This window comes from Loxodonta africana, chromosome 3 (assembly GCF_030014295.1).
Source record: "Loxodonta africana isolate mLoxAfr1 chromosome 3, mLoxAfr1.hap2, whole genome shotgun sequence".
Classification (NCBI taxonomy): domain Eukaryota; kingdom Metazoa; phylum Chordata; class Mammalia; order Proboscidea; family Elephantidae; genus Loxodonta; species Loxodonta africana.
The window spans coordinates 72282121-72300410 of NC_087344.1; the positions used below are offsets into that span (position 1 = coordinate 72282121).

General features: G+C 54.6%; 2 protein-coding genes across 9 annotated transcripts in view; one reads left to right on the top strand and one right to left on the bottom strand.

Annotated features, from left to right (window-relative positions):
* On the top strand, window positions 1-7310 carry ADPRS (ADP-ribosylserine hydrolase). The gene is made up of 6 exons (XM_003415299.4): window positions 1-223; window positions 3320-3416; window positions 3676-3883; window positions 4022-4206; window positions 4555-4655; window positions 5245-7310. The coding sequence occupies exons 1-6, from the start codon at window positions 10-12 to the stop codon at window positions 5535-5537; spliced, it is 1098 nt and encodes a 365-aa protein (XP_003415347.1). The 5' UTR covers window positions 1-9; the 3' UTR covers window positions 5538-7310.
* Window positions 7076-18290, bottom strand: part of COL8A2 (collagen type VIII alpha 2 chain) — a 27679-nt gene continuing 16464 nt past the window's right edge. For 3 of the 8 annotated variants that reach the window (XM_064281722.1, XM_064281723.1, XM_064281721.1), the window contains exons 3-5: window positions 12581-12669; window positions 12123-12337; window positions 7077-11518 (exon numbers count right to left, since the gene is read on the bottom strand). In XM_064281722.1, the coding sequence (XP_064137792.1) occupies window positions 9600-11518; window positions 12123-12337; window positions 12581-12636 (2190 nt within the window). In that variant the 5' untranslated portion in view covers window positions 12637-12669 and the 3' untranslated portion in view covers window positions 7077-9599. Of the gene's footprint in view, window positions 11519-12122; window positions 12338-12580; window positions 12670-13291; window positions 15754-15806; window positions 15964-18290 lie in introns of those variants that run through there. The other 5 variants (XM_064281720.1, XM_064281719.1, XM_064281718.1 and 2 more) reach the window with 3 other exon arrangements.

Genomic DNA, 18290 nt, shown 5'->3' on the forward strand with positions numbered 1-18290 from the left:
CGCGCTCGGATGGCGGCGGCGGTGGCGATGACGGCCGCGGGCTGCGGGGCGGCTGGGGCAGCCCGCTCCCTCTCCCGCTTCCGAGGCTGCCTGGCTGGCGCGCTGCTCGGGGACTGCGTGGGCGCCTTCTACGAGGCGCACGACCCCGTCAGCCTGACGTCAGTCTTGAGTCACGTGCAGAGCCTGGAGCCGGACCCCAGCACTCCCGGCAGCGCGCGGACAGGTGGGCGGGCTGGGCGCACAGGGGGCGAGCACCGCCCGCTGGGTGGCAGGGCCCCGGAGGGACACAGGGGCCACGGGGGGCCGAGAAGCCCTCTCGGGGAGGCAGGCGGAACCGGGGCCGGGCGAGCCAAGGAGTGGGAGAGACGCCAGGGTGCGAATGAGATGAGGCTGGCGAGGGCCAAACCACCAAACCAAACCCAGTGCCGTCGAGTCGATTCCGACTCATAGCGACCCTGTAGAGCAGCACCGGGCAAATCCTGGATGACCCGCAGGCACCTCGGACTCAGGGTGTCTAAATCGTTTTTACACGTGCCTCCGGAAACCTGCCCCCGAACGTTCCCCAGCTCGGGGAATGGCAACATCTCAATTGTGCAAGCCGGAAACCTGGGTGTCATTCCCCTGAATTGGGCGTGGTCCAATGTACACTACACGCCCCGGGCAGATTTTACCTCAGTTCTCTACAGTCGTTACGCCACCAGTCCATTCTCCACATGGCAGAGAATGCTCATTACAAAAGATAAAGCTGACCGTTTTATCGGCATAGAATTCTGCAGCGATTTCCCATTATCCTTAAGACACAGCCAAATTCTTTAACAGGCCCTCTTTTGTGTTTCCAATTGAATGTTACGCTACCCTTCCTTGGTGTTGCTTTCTGCCCTTCAGTTAGTTCCTCCTCGCACCATGCTTCCTCTAGTCCCAGTCCTTTGGATGTGCGGTACCTCTGCCTATACAGCTGTCTCCCTTATCCTTCCCCCTCGCATAGTAAACTCATCACCCCACTCTCAGCTCAAGTGTCATGTGTGAGGTAAAACAGGATCTGATTCTGATTGGAGAACATGTGGGATGGTAAGATAAAGGGGCCAGAGTCTGTACCCTGGAGAACATCAATAGTTAAGAGGGAAGTAGAGTAGGAGTAATAGGAGCTAAGGAAAGAAACGATTTGAGAGATGAGAATCAAGAGAGGGGTATCAAGAAGGTCAGAAAAAAGAATTTCAGGATGAAGACACTGGTCACTGGTGGCATGCTACAAAGAAATGCAGTAGGGGGAAGTCTAGATTTAGAAAAAGCATTTTCAGATTTCAGTGGGCTAAAGAGGAAATGGAAAATGAGAAAAAAGAGTACAATATGGTATGAAGGGAAGGGGAGAGATGAGCTGTAGTTGAGGTGAAGATAGGGTGGAGGGATAGTTTTTAATTTGATTTTAGATTTAATGCTAAGATGAGGAAAACAGCATGTTTTAGGTTGGGAGGTATTTTAGGATCCTTTGGATGAAAGTGACAGAAAACTCAACTCAAAATGGCCTAGGCAAAAAAAAGGGAACATACGGAAACCATAGTGATAAAGAGCTACGGCTGCTAACCAAAAAGTTGGCAGTTCGAATCCACCAGACGCGCCTTGGAAACACTATGGGGCAGTTCTAGAGGGTCGTTATGAGTCAGAATTGACTTGACGGCAATGGGTTTTTTTTTTTTTTTTTTTTGGTTTTTATGGACTGATCTAACAGAGATAAGTCCAGCTTCAAAACCAGTTGCCCTTGAGTTGACTCTGACTTGTGGCAACCCCATGTGTGTCAGAGTAGAACTGTGCTCCATAGGATTTTCAATGGCTCATTTTTCAGAAGTAGATTTCTAGGCCTTTCTTCTGAGGTGCCTCTGGGTGGACTCAAACTTCCAACCTTTCATTTTGCTGAGTGCATCAACTGTTTGTACCACCCAGGGACTCGAGGTCTGGCTTCAACCAGAGCTGACCCCAGGGGCTCAAATCATGTCCTCAAGACTCAGCTCCTGTCCATTGCTTAGATCTGTTTGGGTCGGCTGCACTCACCAGCAGACACTTCTCATGGGGTGGCCCCCAGCAGCTCTTGCCTCAGCAACACCAGCAGAGGAAGAGTTTCTCTTGGCAGTAGTCCTGACAAAAATCCCAAATCAAGTCTCACTGGCTTGGCTTAGGTCGTATGTTCATTCATGAACTAGGGAATGGGTGTGCTATTTGGCCAGGTTGAAGGTGGGGATCAGCTCCATTGAGAATAGTAGATAATTGGTTCATTGCCCAAAATCAGAGTGCAGTGGCCAAACAAAGGGGGACTGGGTGCTACTCCACTGCAAAGGGAAAGGTTGAGGATAGAGAAGAGATGGGGCAGAGGTGGAAGGAAGAAGGTCCCGGGGAAATGAGCAGGGGTGGGCTTCACCTTGGACTGAAAGGAAGACTAGAGAGTGCCGCTGTGGCTAAGATACCTGGTAGCCTCTCTTCCTAGGGAAGGAGGAGGTGGAGACTGCCTAAGAGTGAGAAGGGGAGGGTGAAGTTAGGGGCTTGAGATACATGGAGAGATGGCAGAATGGGGAATGTGAGGAATGGGAAAGGGGGCTCACTGGGGAATCTGTTTCATTTATTGTAACCATCTCTTCAGAGAAGACCAAATCCCTGTCCCTAGAAGGGTTTAGACTGAGAAGTTACAAAATAACCAGTGGGGCTGGCTGTGTTAGGAGTGCCAGATCAGTGTTCACAGGCACTCAGAGGAAGGAGACGGGGTAGGATGGTGGGAGGAGAGCAGCGGCAGCTGGGAAGGATTTGACCCAAGCTCCAAGATTGGTTCTTGGGATGGGGCAGCAGTGGAATGGAAGAAGGAAGGGGCTAGACTGGGTGGGGCTTCAAATGTCAAGGCAGTGAGTTTAGACCTCATCCTGAAGGCAACAGCCAGCTATTTTGAGCAGGAGAGTGAGATGGATAGTGATATTCTACCCTCAGGAAGAGTTTTCTGGCTGAACGTGGAAGTTGGGTTGGAGGGTGGGGTATGTGCAGGGGAGTTGAGAGGCTGTCGGCATAGCCCGAGCAGGCCGTATTAAGGCTGGAGCTGCAGTGATGGCAGCCAGAGGGGATGAGAGGTTTTCCTTCCAAAATCAGCAGGACGCGGAGACTGACTCAGAATAAGGAATTGCTGAAAACTCAAAGGCCTAGAGCCCCAGAAACAATGGGAGTGAGAGGCTGACTTAAGGTCATTTTAGATGTGGTAACTTTAAAAGGAATAAGCAGGGGTCCCAAGCCTTCACCCCCACAGCCCTGCAGCTCACTCTCACACACCCCCACCCTTTCCCCACAGAAGTATTATACTACACAGATGACACAGCCATGGCCCGGGCCCTGGTGCAGTCCCTGCTGGCCAAGGAGGCCTTCGACGAGGTGGACATGGCTCACAGGTGAGGGCAGGTGACCCTGGGGTAAGTCAAAGTCATTGCTCCCCTTGATCAGAGCACTGATGTCCATGCATGTGTGGGATCCCCACCCTCAGCACACTTTCTAGGGCTGATGCTTCCCAAGCCAGACATGGTAGCACAGCTGGTACAGGGTCCTAAGCACCCCAAGGCTTCCTCTGTTCCTAAACCAGCCCAGTCTCCTGTCTTCCAACCCTGAGAGCTATGTAGTAAACCCCAACTCCGTTTCCCTTTTCTCCCCCAGGTTTGCTCAGGAGTACAAGAAGGACCCCGACAGGGGATATGGTGCTGGAGTAATCACTGTCTTCAAGAAGCTCCTGAGCCCCAAGTGCCACGATGTCTATGAGCCTGCCCGGGCCCAGTTTAATGGGAAAGGCTCCTACGGCAACGGGGGTGCCATGCGGGTAGCTGGCATATCCTTGGCCTATAGCAGTGTCCAGGACGTGCAGAAGGTACTCAGGGCTGGGCCTGCCCCTCCCTCCCTCCCTCCCTCCCTCCCTCCCTCCCTCCCTCTCTCCCTCTCTCCCTCTTTTCTGCAGCAGGCACAGGTTCTATGACAGTGGGTTTTGCCTCCACCGTCTTTTCCCTAGTTTGCCCGGCTCTCAGCCCAGCTGACACACGCCTCCTCCTTGGGTTACAACGGTGCCATCCTGCAGGCCCTGGCCGTGCACCTGGCTTTGCAGGGTGAACTGTCCAGTGAGCACTTCCTGGAGCAGCTCCTGAGCCGCATGGAAGAGTTGGAGAGTGATGCCCAGTCCCTCTCGGATGCCAGGGAGTGAGTACTGGTGGAGGCAGGGCTGGAAGACTTGAGTGCACACGTGTGGTGGCAGGAAAGCCTGTGGCACTGCCACAAGGCTGAAACCTGTTCTTCAGTTGCAGATTCTAGGGAGCCCTGGGAAGAAGCTGCTCTGCCTTGGCTGTCAAGGCTCTTGGTCCCAGAGAATACCAGCCTGCTCACACCTAGCCCTCTCTTGCTTCTTCCCCTGTCAGGACAGCCCACCCTTCTGCCCGGGATGGGGGCAGCCTGTCCGCATCCACCTCACCCTCACACATAGCCCTTCCTTCCCCCGCATCTCCACCCTGCTGGCTCTGACCTTGCTGACATCTGTCCCCACACTCCCAGGTTGGGCATGGAGGAACGTCCCTACTCCAGTCGACTGAAGAAGATTGCAGAGCTTCTCGAGCAGGACTCTGTGACAAGAGAGGAAGTGGTGGCTGAGCTCGGTGGGTAGACCCTGATCAATTTGCTCCCCACCTACCATCCTCAGGGTTAGACTTGGGCTTAGGAAGGGGAAGGGAACATGGAGTCCCTCCAGCCATCACGTTTTTGCCCTGGGCTGACATGACAGAGCCATGGTCTACAGGGATGTGAGCACAGTGCCTTCTTGCTCTGGGCTACTTGATTTTTAGCCTTTCAGACATGGCAGAATGCCACCAGTTTTTATAGCTAGTATTGGTAACTGGTGATTTGAGCACTTTCACTGTGTGCTGGGCACTCGGCAGAATGCTGTACATCTGTGATCTCACAGAATCCTGATAGCAGCCCTGCAAGAGTTACTAGCTTTACTCACTACTCACTCTACCCTGAGGAGGAATCAAATCCAAGATACAGGAATCTCGGTGATTTAAGTAACTTTCCCAGTCACACGGCCCAGGTGGTAGAGTCAGGATTTGAACCCAAGGAGTCGTAACTCTAGAGCCTGTGATCTTAATCACAGCCCAGCTTGAAGCTGAAAGTCTTAACTTGGGGCAAGTGGCAGGAAGTCTGGGGCATAGGGTGTAAGTCAAGTCCCCACAATCTGGCTTCCCACAGGGAATGGCATTGCTGCCTTTGAATCTGTGCCCACTGCCATCTACTGCTTCCTGCGCTGCATGGAGCCCGACCCTGAGATACCCTCTACCTTCAACAACCTCCAAAGGACTCTCATCTATTCCATCTCACTTGGTGGGGACACAGACACCATTGCCACCATGGCTGGAGCCATTGCTGGCGCCTACTACGGGATGGAACAGGTGTCAGAGAGCTGGCAGCAAAGCTGTGAGGGCTATGAGGAGACAGACATCCTGGCCCAGAATCTGCACCGGGTCTTCCAGAAGAGTCTGTGAGGGCCATAGCTGCTGGGCTCTGCCATGGTCAGCAGGACCAACTACAGATTGAATTGGAAACCTTGAGGTTCCTCGGCTTGGCTCCCCTGCCTCAGTCTTCCTGAGGGCACCATTGGGCCTGGAGTCTCTGGACACCGTTGGACAGTGCGGGAGGGCGGGGTGCCTCCCTGGTGCTGCGTTCCTGGTTTGTTGCAGAGCCTAAGGGCTCTTCCCAGTGCCTGAGCCAGAAGACATGGGGAACCAGGGCAGTTTTTATTTTGGAGGAATACTTCCAGCGTTCCCTTTTATCTAGGATATGGAATTTAAGGAGGTGAAAATGGTCTGCGGTAGCATCATTTCTCCCTATTGGGTTCTAGCCAGTTTGCCAGAAAGCCTGTCTTTGACTGGACAGGACCCCCGAGGCAGCACATTTGTATGGACCAAGGACACAGGTACGTGCATCTAGCTGATGTAGGTACACACCTGGCCCTTGGCTTTGTGGGTTTAATAACAGCTTCCAGTGGAAGTCACTGAGCAATAAACACTTCTTGGTAAATCCCACCACTGTTGCCCATGTTTCTCCCTCCCTGAATAGATTCCTCAGTGAAGACTGACTCCTCAAGCTACTACCTCCCTGTCTGTGCTGTGCTGCCCCAGGAGCTACGAACCCAGGACAGTGAGCTGCTGTTGTCAAGGCAGATTCCTCCAGGAGTTTCTCCAGCTTTTGGCATTACGTGGCCAGGAAGGGCAGAGCAGGCATGATTTGGTGGTGTTTCCAGTTGGAGAGCACTCAGAGTGGCCCAGGAAGCTGGGCCAAGTCCTTTGCTGGAACAGTGGATAGGAACAGGCCAGATTTCCCTCCTCTCAGAGCGGGCGTCATCATAGGCTGCTCCCCAATTAGGACCCAGGCCCAGCTGTGCCAGGAAGGGAACCCTGTAAAAGATGGCAGAAGGAGCCTTCTGTCATCACCTTTTGGGTGGGGAGGGCACATTCCCTCAGAATGCCTTGGGTGGACTGAATGCTGTATGCCTCATTCTATATCTTGGGCTCCAGTTAAAGGCCTTGCCCCGTAAGGAAGTTTTGCACAGCATCCATTTTGAGAAAAGGAAAATTGGAAGGGAGGGGACGCATCCCCTCAAGCTGTGAGGATACTTTGCGAGCGTTCTTCTCTGCCTCCATGGAAGAGAGAAGCTGGGCAGCTCTGCAGCTAGCCTGAGGCTTCAGGACTGCCCTGCAGGCCTGCTTTCAGCCAGGTTGGGGCACACCACAGGTCTGCTGCCCCAGCTCCTCAGAGCCAGAGGTATCCCTGGGCAGGCTGTGGAACAGGTGCTTTTGGCTCTGGACAGCTCCCCCAGGCCTGTCTTCAGCATTGGGCCTGGTGTAGCTCTGCCCTCAGAGTCATGATTTCATTCATAATTTGTATCCCATGTTGAAACTTGGCCTTGGGATCCTGAGCCAGCGGTCATGCTCCACTACCCCTGAGAGCTTGCAGGAATGTTCCAGGGAAGATTGATCAGTCTCCCCCAGCTCCTGCCGCGGCCTGCCTTCGGTTTGTTAAAGTGCCTTTCAGCATTTATTTGGTGCAGAGCCTTGGCAGCTTGGGAGCATAGAGCACGTCTGATGTGGTGGTGACAGAACCCAAGGTTGGGAGCTGCTGAGGAACACACGCTCCTGAGAGGGGCTACAGCAAGACCTGGAGAACTCCCCAGGCGCCAGGAAGTCCAGAGGCTTGGGCGCCCCCTGCATGGAGCCATGGCAGCACGGCGCTGTTTTATACAACAGGTTTTATTGAGGTTGTGTCAATATAGTCAGTATTGTTTCTTTTCAAAAAGAAGCCCCATTTTCTTGGATTCCCGAGTGCATTTTTCCCCCATCTGCTGTGACACTACACTTCCTAAACCAGGTTAGAAATGAAATTACTAACAGCAAACATTTAAACCTTAATCTTAAAAAAAAAATTTAAGAATCAGAATATAAAAACGCACAAGGTAATGTAGTTTTCATAGTTAAAACCTGACAAGTTTATCAAAGCTAGTCAGTTAAGTGGGCATCTGAAACTAAGATGCCCTAAACATTTAGGAAACACCAGCCATCCCTCCTTAAAGTCTTCAAGAATGAAACTTGGAAGAGGCTCAACTTTGTGACACAGCCTGTGTGTGTACATGTCTGTGTGTCTCCTGGTACCTTCCTTGACCCCCTGGGCTCACACTGGAAGCTGGTTGATTGCTGCCAATCAGAAACCCTAACAGGTCAGATTCTGGTGGCTTTGACCTAGGGGAGCAGGAAGTTGAACAAGGGACCCCCACTAGGTATATGGTTTGAGACTTTCCTTATCCAGTTCTTTTGGGTGTTTGGGAGTAAGAAACCTACCAGGAATCCCAGCCAATACCTTTTCTTAAAGTGTCACTTGGCCAGGTTTGGGTTTTCATTTCTCCTTTTGTTGAAAGTTAAGGTGAGCACTCAAATAGCCTGCTGTATTTGGAGAAGTGGGGAGGGATGGGGGACTGGCAAGGGGCCTGAGGGAGCCACAGCTTAGCCTGTCAAAAGCAGTCACGCTCCATTTTCAACAGGGACAGTTTGGAGTTGGCCAGATTGTAGAAGATCACATATAGAATGACCCAGGTTCACACCTGGTATAGGGAAGTGGCTGGCTTGGCAGGGACAAAGCCTTGAGCCACTGGGAAACTGACCATCCTTGCATCCATCCCCCAGCACTAATCTCAGCTTGATCCACTGAGAGCTAGAATTAGGCACTGAGGGGATGGGAGCAGGATCCTGTCTGTCTCCAGCAGGGGAGCACTACTTTGGGAAAATGGCAGAAGCATCCAGAGCCAACCCATTCCAAAGGGGTCTGTTGGCACCCTTCCTCTCCAAGCCCTAGCCTCCTGGGCCCTAATCCTGCTTAGAACAGGAAATTGGAACCAGAGGGTGAGAGGAGAGGAAGCCCCTACAGATGGACCCCTTTAGTACACAACATACGTATCATATGGTTCTCATTAGAGAAAAGCAAGTGGATGTCTTCATCCCCAAGCTTGGGTGTGCCTCATTGGCCAAACAAGAGGCTGTCCACCTTGGGGATACTTGGATTGGGGACAGGGAGGATCCCCTTATAATATTGTACGAGCAAATCAGCACTACCCCGACACCCCACACACACCCCACACACACCCAGCAGGTGAGAGGGAGAAAGGGAGGGGCACTCATGTTTGGTGATTGATGGTCCTGCCTCATGCCAGGGCCTGTGCTAGACACTTCACAGAGTTTGGTCTCTGGCATGTGATGGTCCCCAGGAGCCTGTGTGGCTGCCCTCAGCTGGTGGGGGCAGCATGGGAGATGGAGGAGATAAAGCAAAAAGCTGCTTCCTGCCCCAGATCACAAACAACCTTCCCCTTGGCTGCAGCTGGAGCGGTGAAAGGGGTTGACCCTTCCCAGGAGGCTGCAGAGGGTCACGCAGCTGTACCCGCCATGGACGGGCCTAAGGCACAGCATAACCACTGGGGTTGCAGTCTGGGCAGGATGTCCGCCTCGATGAGTTCCCTTCTCTCCCTTTCCCCTGATTGTTCAGAGAAGCCTCTGCCATGTGCTGGAGATCCCAGGGGAGCTGGAAGAGCCCCAGCCAAGGACCGTGGGGGAGGCCATCTTGGGCCCAGCAGGAAGGGCAGGCTTGGGAGTGTGTCTCCCTGGGTGGATGGGGAGCTCAGCCCTGCCAGCTCTGACTCACAGAGGAGCAGCACTCTTCACGGCCCAGCAGAGCCCAGGACTCAAAGGGGGGTGGGGAGTCTCCTACAGCTGAGCTGAGTGTCCTGGGGCCCTGCCTCCAGACCAGACAGGTTAGGAATTGGGGTGCAGTCCCGACATGGCACCGACACTTGGGAGAGACAGGGAGAGAAACTCAAGTCAGCCTCTTCCAGAAACAATCTCAGCCCATGTGCAGGGAGAAAGCAGGTCAGTCTCCTTTGGCCAAGGCCATGGCCGCCTCTATTCCACCTTTGGTTTTTTTCTCTAAATGGAGGTTCTTTGTAAGTGAAAAGTCTCTCCACCACTACAGAGGAGGAGGCCAGGGCAGCAGGGCCCCCTTGCGGGTTATGTGGGGCAGAGCAAGAACCCTGAAAAGGAGGAGTGGATGTACTCAGTGGAGTAGAGGCCGTTGGCCTGGTCTGAGGGCATCTGCACCCAGACCTGGTCATTGGGCCTCAGCTGGAGCACGGCCCCTCCAGATGCCTGGTCCAGGTAGCCCTTCTTGTATTCGTCGTAGGTGTAGGTGGCTGGCACGTTGTTCTTGTACAGGGCCACCCACACACTGGTGCCCTTGACGTGCACATGGTAAGCAAAGTAGTAGACGCCGCCCACAGGGCAGGTGAAGATGCCAGTGGCAGGGTTGTAGCCGCTGTGGCCGTTGTAGAGGGTCCGGTCAAATTTCACAGGCATGCCCGAGGCAGGAAAGGGCGAGGTCAGCACGGCAGTGAAGGCGGGCGTGGCATGGGCTGACAGCTCACCCAGCCCGAACTGCGGCTTGCCCCCCTTGCCCAGCACAGCACCCTCCACGCCACCATTGGGCAGGTGCAGGCCTGCAATGCCAGTCTCATCAAAGGCCCCAGGGGCGCCAGGAGGACCAGGAGGCCCTGGAGGCCCTGGAGGACCTGTGAGTCCAGGGGAGCCAGGGACTCCAGGGGGCCCTGTGGGCCCAGCCATGCCAGGTTCCCCCACCTTCCCTTCTCCAGGGGCCCCTGGCAGGCCTGGTTCACCCTTAAGGCCTGGCAGACCTTGGGGCCCAAGAGGGCCAGCTGGGCCCTGGAGTCCTGGGATTCCCGAGGGGCCTCTCAAACCAGGCTGCCCAGGGAGCCCCAAGTCACCCTTCTGCCCTAGCGCACCCGCCACCCCTGGTCCCCCAGGGCGGCCGGTGAAACCAGGCTCACCCTTGGGCCCCGTTGGTCCAGGGAGACCATGGGCCCCAGGAAGCCCCCTCTCTCCTGGGATTCCAGGTTTCCCAGCCAGGCCGTTGAGCCCTTGGTCACCCCGAATGCCAGGTACTCCTGGGGGTCCTATAGGCCCTGCCTCCCCCTTAGGCCCAGGGGGCCCACGTCTGCCAGGGAGCCCTGCAGACCCAGGAAGTCCAGGGGGGCCCCCAAGGCCCTGTGGGCCCTGCTCCCCTGGCTCCCCATCTTCGCCTGGCTCACCCCTGTCCCCTAGGAGCCCTGGGACTCCAGCTGGGCCCCTGTCCCCCTTGGGGCCTGGCAGTCCTGGCATCCCATAGCCAGTGGGGCCTATCAGGCCCGGGGGACCCCGGACCCCTGGCTCCCCTTTGGCTCCTGCAGGGCCCTGTAGCCCTGGCACTCCTGCTGCCCCTGGTACCCCCACACCGTCCACCCCAGGGGGCCCTTTTGTGCCAACAGCCCCAGGCTCCCCCCTGGGACCTGGCATCCCAGGAGGCCCAGACTCACCCTTGTCTCCAGGGGCTCCAGGAAGCCCATCCAGACCTGGTTTGCCCAAGCCAGCTGGACCAGGGAGGCCAGGGGCCCCGGGGGCACCCCCCTGCCCTGGGGGCCCAGGCAGCCCTGGCTGGCCCACTCCATTATCCCCCTTGAGGCCTCGATTGCCTGGGGGCCCAAGCTCCCCCTGAGGCCCTGGTTCCCCTCGGAATCCTGGCGGCCCTGGCGCTCCCTGGGGACCTGGTTTTCCAGGGACAGCTATGCCTGAGGGGCCGGGAAGGCCAGGGGGTCCTGGGGGCCCCCGGAGGCCCTGGTCCCCTCGTATCCCTGGCTCTCCCCGAAGCCCCGGCTGCCCTGGTGGTCCAACCTTGCCTGGGAGCCCTGGGGGACCAGCCTTGCCCATCATGGAGAAGCCAGGGGGGCCGGCGGGGCCAGGCTGCCCATGTAGCCCTGGCTTTCCAGTGCCTGGTTTTCCTGGGAAGCCAGGGGGGCCTGGAGGCCCCCGAGGCCCAGGCTTCCCAGGGGGGCCAGGCTCTCCTTTCAGGTCCATTGGCAGCAGTGGTAGAGGCATTTCTGAGAGAGAGACAGAAAGGGGGACAATCAGGGGCCTGGACAGTAGGGACAGGGGACACCATCTACCCCCTCCCCCACACGAGTATGGTGTACAATAGGAAGGGGGCTCTGTAACTGCTCATGAAGACCACTCCATCTTCCCCTCTCTGCACACCCCTCCCTGACTTCACGGGAGATGGAGTTTGGGGGTGACCTAGTGGGCCATCTTGAGGCCTGCAGGGTGTCCTCACCCAGGGCTCCTAGCACCCAACCTACCCAGGCAGGGTTTTACCCAAGAGTTTCAGGTGAGGGACCCTCACAACTGCATGACCTGGGAGTAGAATGGCCACCAGGTGGCACCAGCAGGCCACCTGAGAGGCGGTCGGAGCAGCATCCCTCCCACCTCCCCATATACCTTCCTGCCGCCCATCTGAAGACCTCCTTTACCAGCCAGCTGCACCCTGCTTCCAGACATGCCAGGGATGGGAGGCCCTGGCCAGCATAAGGAAGAAATGTGGGGATGGGAAGATCTTTGGTGGAGATTGAGGGGCTGAGTGGGGGTCTGGTGGAGATGGAGGAAGCTGGGAGTTCAGGGCCAGGAGCTGTACGGTGGGGAAACACTCACCCAGGTACTGGCCCTTGCCCTCACGGAAGGGTGGTCCCACGGGTCCTTTGTGCATGGGCTGCACGTACTTCACGGAGGCGTACCCAGCTGCCCCACCAGCCCCACCGCCAGTGGCTGCCCTCGGCCCACTCTCCAGCAGCAGCAGCAGCAGAAGCAGCAGAGTTGGCGGTGGAGACAGGGGTGTCAGAGCCCCCCGCATGGCGTCCACGGGCTTGCTGCAGGGAGGAAGAGAGGGGGTCATCAGGCTGGTTTCTGTGTGGTCTGGCACCAGGCCCAGGGGTTCACAAAAAGATCAGAATTTAGATAGTATTCACAAGCAATTCCCAAAGTCTCAGGGGTCTGCAGAAGTCACCCCTAAACCTCTCCCAAACCTCTCTCCATCCCCACCGCACCTCCCTGGGCCCAGCTGCCTCTTCTCAGCCTTCCCCAAACCAGTCACCCCCTGCAGCCAGACTCACCTTCCAAAGTGAGATACCTCTGCTAACAAGTCTTTGAGGATAACACCCCTGATCATTTACTGGGCTCTCTGGAGGTGCTGGGCTAAGCTCTTCAAAAAAAAAAAAAAGCTCTTTAGAGATACAAAATCACTTAGCCCTCACAAAACTTTAATGAAGTGTTACTACTGTCATCCCATTTTCCAGATGATAAAACTAAAGCAAAGGACACTAAGAAGCTGACCTGAGATTTGTCTTAGGTCTGTCTCCACATTACATTGATGCTCTCCCAGGGCTCCCAACTACCTTCAGGATCAAGTCCATGGCGCTTAGCATGACATTCAAGGCTTTTTTAATCTACCCTGTACCTGTGTCTCCAGCACTATTAACATTGCTCCCACCACCCCTTTCTCTGGCTCTGCTCCTCCCCATCCCCACACACCTTTGCCCCAATAATAAGACACCAGGTGGCCTCACACTTCTGGGCCTTTGCACCTGCTGTTTTTCTGCAATGTTCTTCCCGTCTTCTCCACCTGGCAAACTCCTATTCATCCTTCAAGGCTCAGGAAGCTATCACCTCTTCCTCTAAGATGTCTTCTGACAGTTAACCCCTCACACCGTTGTATCCTCAACCTATCCCTGTCACAGCATTTGGCTCAACTCGGAGACAAGGCCTGGGTGGGGAAAAAGGATGGGGCCCTGGATTTGGAAGGCCACATTGAGTCCTCCACTCACCAGCTGGGTGAGCTTGGGCAAGAGGTTTTCGCTCTTTGAGCCTTGATTTCCTTACTTGTAGAATGGGAAAACATGTCCACACAGAAACTTGTACATGAATGTTCATAGCAGAGTTATTCATAACAGTCAAAAAATGGAAGCAACCAAGATGTCCATCAACTGATGAATGGTGTATCCATGCGATGGAACGTTATTCAGTAATAAAGAGAAACAAAGTTCTGATACATGCGCCAATATGGATGAATCCTGAACAATTAGGCTAAGTGAAAGAAACCAGCAGCAAAAAATAAACAAACACGTATTTTATGCTTCCATTTATACAAATGTCCAGAATAGGCAAATCTGTAGACACAGAAAGTAGATGAGTGGTGGCCAGGGGCCAGGGGAGGGGAGAATATGGACATGAAATACATGAAAAAGCGTTGAATCGTACACTTTAAATGGGTCAACTGCACAGTATGTGAATTATATCTCTATAAAGCTAAAAAATGAGATGACAACAGTACCTGATTCTCAGGGCTACTGTGATGATTAAAGAAACCTGCCTGGCTTGGGGAAGGCACCCATCAACACCTGAATGAGGGACTATCCAGCATTCTTCACACTCAGGGCAAGTCCCCCTCCCCCTGGCACCCAGGGACCTCTCGCCTTTACCTGGCAGTGGAGGGGTGGTTGCGGTGGGTTGTACACACCCAAGGATGCATGTGAGGACTAAACCGCCCCCCTGGTGCTGGGATGCATCTGGGGCTGCAAATGGGCGTTCCTTCTGGCTCAGCATCATAAGGGGCTTCCCTAGGGCCCTGAGGGAGGTCAGTGTACCCAGCTCCTGGGTTCAAATCCCAGTTCCACCGCCAGTCTGCTCTCTGACCTTGAGCAGGTCACTCAACCTCCTTGAACCTCAGCAGATTAGTAAACCCGAACTAATGAGCCAGTTTGTGTTCAGGGCTTCCCAGGCTTCATCTTACTCACTCTTCTCAAAGACCCATGAGGCTCATGCAATTACTATCCCCATTTCATTGATGTAGAAACACAAGCGTAGACTAAGAAGCCTGCACAGGTCACATGACTGGCAAGTGTCAGAGCTGAGGCCTCATGCCGAGCCAAGCCTGTCCTCAACACAGACCACGTGACTTCTCCGTGATAGGCCTGAGTCCAGGACTCAATGAGGCCATGCTGTACAGGCCTGGCCCACAAGGTAATGCTGATGGCCAGGAGGGGATTATCCATAAGGAAAGTAAGCACAGTGTTCACATTTTTTTACCGCATCAAGATTCTGTTTCTAGGTAGGGCTGGCATCTGCCTCTCGCCCAGGCCCACAGCACCCTCCTACAGAATCAAAGCCTCTTTTCAAATTTACAATCCCTGACAGGGACAGGTGACCCAGTAAGCAAGGTAAGCACGGGCTTACTTACTAATCTGTAGCGAGCAATTGGTCATTACAATTGTTCACCTTGCTTACTGGGTTATCCGCTCCTGCTGATGGTGCATTTTGCCAGGTCCTGAGTGTTTTACATTTAACCTCCATACAACCCTGTGAGGTAGATATTATGTCATCCCCATGTTACAGATGAGGAAACTGGGGCAAGGTGGTCACCCGCTAATAAAGAGCGTTGTCAAAACCTATGCTCAGCCAGTCTGACTCTTGAGTCCCTGCCCCTCCCCACCCTCTCCTGAGCAGGGTAAAAAAAAAAAAAAATGGTGCTTAAAAAGCAACTTCCTCTCAGGGGACATCTAGTTCAATTGGTATAACCTAGTTTATAAAGAAAATGTTCTATATCCTACTTTGGTGAATAGCGTCTGGGGTCGTAAAAGCTTGTAAGCAGCCATCTAAGATACATCTACTCGTCCACCCTGACTGGAGCAAGAGAGAATGAAGAAAAACAAAGACACAAGGGAAAGATTAGTCCAAATGACCAATGGACCACAACTACCACAGCCTCCACCAAACTGAGCCCAGCACAACTACATGGTGACCAGCTACCACTGACTGCTCTAACAGGGATCACAATAGAGGGTCCCAGACAGGGCTGGAGAAAAATGTAGAATAAAATTATAACTCACAAAAAAGACCAGACTTACTGGCCTGATAGAGACTGGAGAAACCATGTGAATATGGCCCCACCAGACACCCCTTAATTCACTACTGAAGTCACTCCTGAAGTTCCCCCTTCAGCCAAAGATTAGACGGGCCTATAAGACAAACAATACACGTGTAGCCTAACCACGTGTACGAGACTGAATAGGCACACCAGCCCACTAGCAAGAACAAGAAGGCAGGAGGGGACAGGAAAGCTGGGCGAGCAGAAATGGGGAACCCAAGGCCGAGAACGGGAGAGTGTTGACATGTTGCGGGGTTGGCAACGACTGTCACAAAACTGTATGTATATTAACTGCTTAATGAGAAACTAATTTGCTGTGTAAACTTTCACCTAAATCACAATTAAAAAGAAAAAAAAAAATTTCCCCTTCCCAAGAGCCTTCTAGAAAAGGACCCCTCCTGCACGAGTCACCTGACCTGGGAGGGAGCGAGGCCATCTGTGAGTCTCCCTCTCTCTCCAAGCTGCCCCATGGGTGTGATTCGAGAAGGCTCACTGCACTCCTAGTTGGTGGGGAGGCTGGCACGTGCCAGTCCAGGTGGATGGGGGGGTGGAAGTGAGCGCCTAGTTGAAGGGCTGTAAAAAGAAATAACACCCCTGGAGTTGTACAACGTGGCAGCCCAAGTGGGACCACCATCAGAGCCAAGGTGCCTGGGCCCTCTGAGCCCCAGTGCCCACCTGCCTCCTTTGCAGTGCCACCCCTCCCCTCCCCCACCACACACTTGACTCCTGGGCCTCCAGCCTGCATGCATTCTCTTCCCAGTACTGCTTTGCCTTGCTAATTCTTACTCTCAGGCTTCTGGGAAACCTCTCTTGGGCTCCTGGTGCCTGTGGGTCCCTGTCATAGTTCTTTCTTCACCCTGTAACTCTCCTACTCTCTCCACAGCCATGCTTCCCCGACTCCTCACCCAGCTCAGGGCCTGGCTGCCGCCCAGCCACACTCCATAAATCTTTAACGAACTCAATTCACCATCAAATATAAAGAGCAAACCAGTAACTCCTTGGGTCCTTTCCTCAGGGTTTGCACAGATTTGGGAGAGGCCCGCCGAGGGGGCCCTCTGCAGGCCCAGAGGAGCTCATTCCTTCATTCTGACTAGAATGAGAAGAGGTAGACTGTCCCATGGCCTGGGTCAAGGAGAACTTTACCTAAGAAGGTCCAGCTCTGGGAATAGAGGGGCACACGGAAGAACAATGAATTCACTTGCTCCTTGATCTCCCCATGGGGAAAGGAGGCTGAGAGCTGCTCTTATGCCAAGCAGGAGGTCAAGGGGCAGGAGGAGGGCTCAACCTGGCTCTGCCCACTCGGGCTGTGTGAACTTTGGCAAGCCATCACCCTCTCTGGTGACCTCTTGGGAAGCAAAGGCAGGAGCCAAGGTAGCTGGCAGGGGGGAGCCTGAGGTAGGACACATACAGGAGACGCTGATTCAGAGGATTGAGCCATGGCGGCAGCAGGGTAGACGCCGTGTTTGGACAGCTGCAAGTCCTTAACGGAGATTTTTCCCCCTTTTCAACAAATCCCCGTAAAACAGCATTTCGTCCAAGTCAGCGTTTCTGTGGCAGCCTGGGCCTCCTCCCGGGGAGGCTGAGGAAGCTGGCCCATGGTAAGTAGTGCTCCAGGGCCTTTCAGACCAGGGGGCAAATGGACCCCAGCAGGAAGAAGCCCCTTTCCCCCATGGACGTGGCTGAGGGAGGAGTAAAGGAGCACCCATTAAGTGATCTCTTCCCACATTTCTGCCACTTTCAAGGGGCCTGACCCAGCAGTGATGAGCAGAGGGGGTATGGGAGATCCCATGGAACTTGAAGACCTACCCACTCCCCATTCCACTTCACAGACGAGCTATCAGAGGTCCAGATAAGAGGGTGGGCCTGAGACTTGGGCAAGCAGGACCCAGCAGCCTCCCCTCCAGGTGGCTGGAACACGGCTCTGCGCAGGCTCCCATTCTCTAAGCTTCCCCACCCCAGGCGCAGCTGAGGGAGCAGTGGGGAGCGCTTGGGCAGCCCCAGGGCCTGGCCAAACCACAGGTATGTTATGAGACGCTTCCTGTTATGGAGACATTTCTGCGGGATCCGGCTGCCCTGCTTGCTTGCTGGTGTGTCCTGTCTCCTCACTCACCATCCTCGCTCTCGGCTCTCTCCCCGGGTCTCTGGCCCTGACTCATTTCTCTCTCTCTCTCCCCTCCTCTCTTTCCAGTCCTGTGTCTGTCTCCTCAATAGGTGAGCAGCCTTTCTTGCGCAGACTGTCCCTATCAGGGGCCCAGCAGTCCCTGGGCTCCCATCCCAGCACAGCTACTTTCCAGCTTCATGATTTTGGGCAAGTGACTTGACCTCTCTGAACCTCAGTGTCCTCATCTGTAAAAGAGTGACCTGAGATGATCTGAGACCCCAGCCCCTCTTGCTGTGCTGCTCCATCGCATACCTGATGGTCAGGAAGGAAGTCCTCCCTTCAGTCTAACCACAGTTCCTCCTGCTGCAAAGCAACACCTCCACTTCCATCCCTTTAAAAACTCAGATGACTTGTTGCCAAAGGCCAGGATATTGTGTGATTGACTCCTAAAGTCAATTTTCTGGCCCTCTAGGCCATTTCCCTTAGAGCTCCTGAGATGAAGCTGACGGGGTGGTGGGTGGATGGGGCAGCACAGTCTGCTCAGGACTAGGACCCAAGCTCCCCCAGCCCACCCCAATCCCCAACCCTGCTCCAGTCATGGACCTGAGGAAAGAGCAGAGGAGCCACCCTCCTCACCCCCTGAACATGATGCCCACCTCTACCCCCACTGCCAGCTGGCAACTCCAGACTTTTCCAGGGTCCCTGAGCCCCACTCCCCCATCTCTCTCCCAGCTTATAGAAATTGAGTATCAGGAAGGGGGTTCTGCTTCCTACTCAAGATCCAGCCCTTCTCACCCCA

Coding starts and splice junctions, on each gene's coding strand:
- ADPRS (XM_003415299.4), top strand. CDS start 10: ATGGCGGCGGCGGTGGCGATGACGGCCGCGGGCTGCGGGGCGGCTGGG. Junction 3,884..4,021: donor GTGTCCAGGACGTGCAGAAG/GTACTCAGGGCT, acceptor TCTTTTCCCTAG/TTTGCCCGGCTCTCAGCCCA. Junction 4,656..5,244: donor GGAAGTGGTGGCTGAGCTCG/GTGGGTAGACCC, acceptor GGCTTCCCACAG/GGAATGGCATTGCTGCCTTT.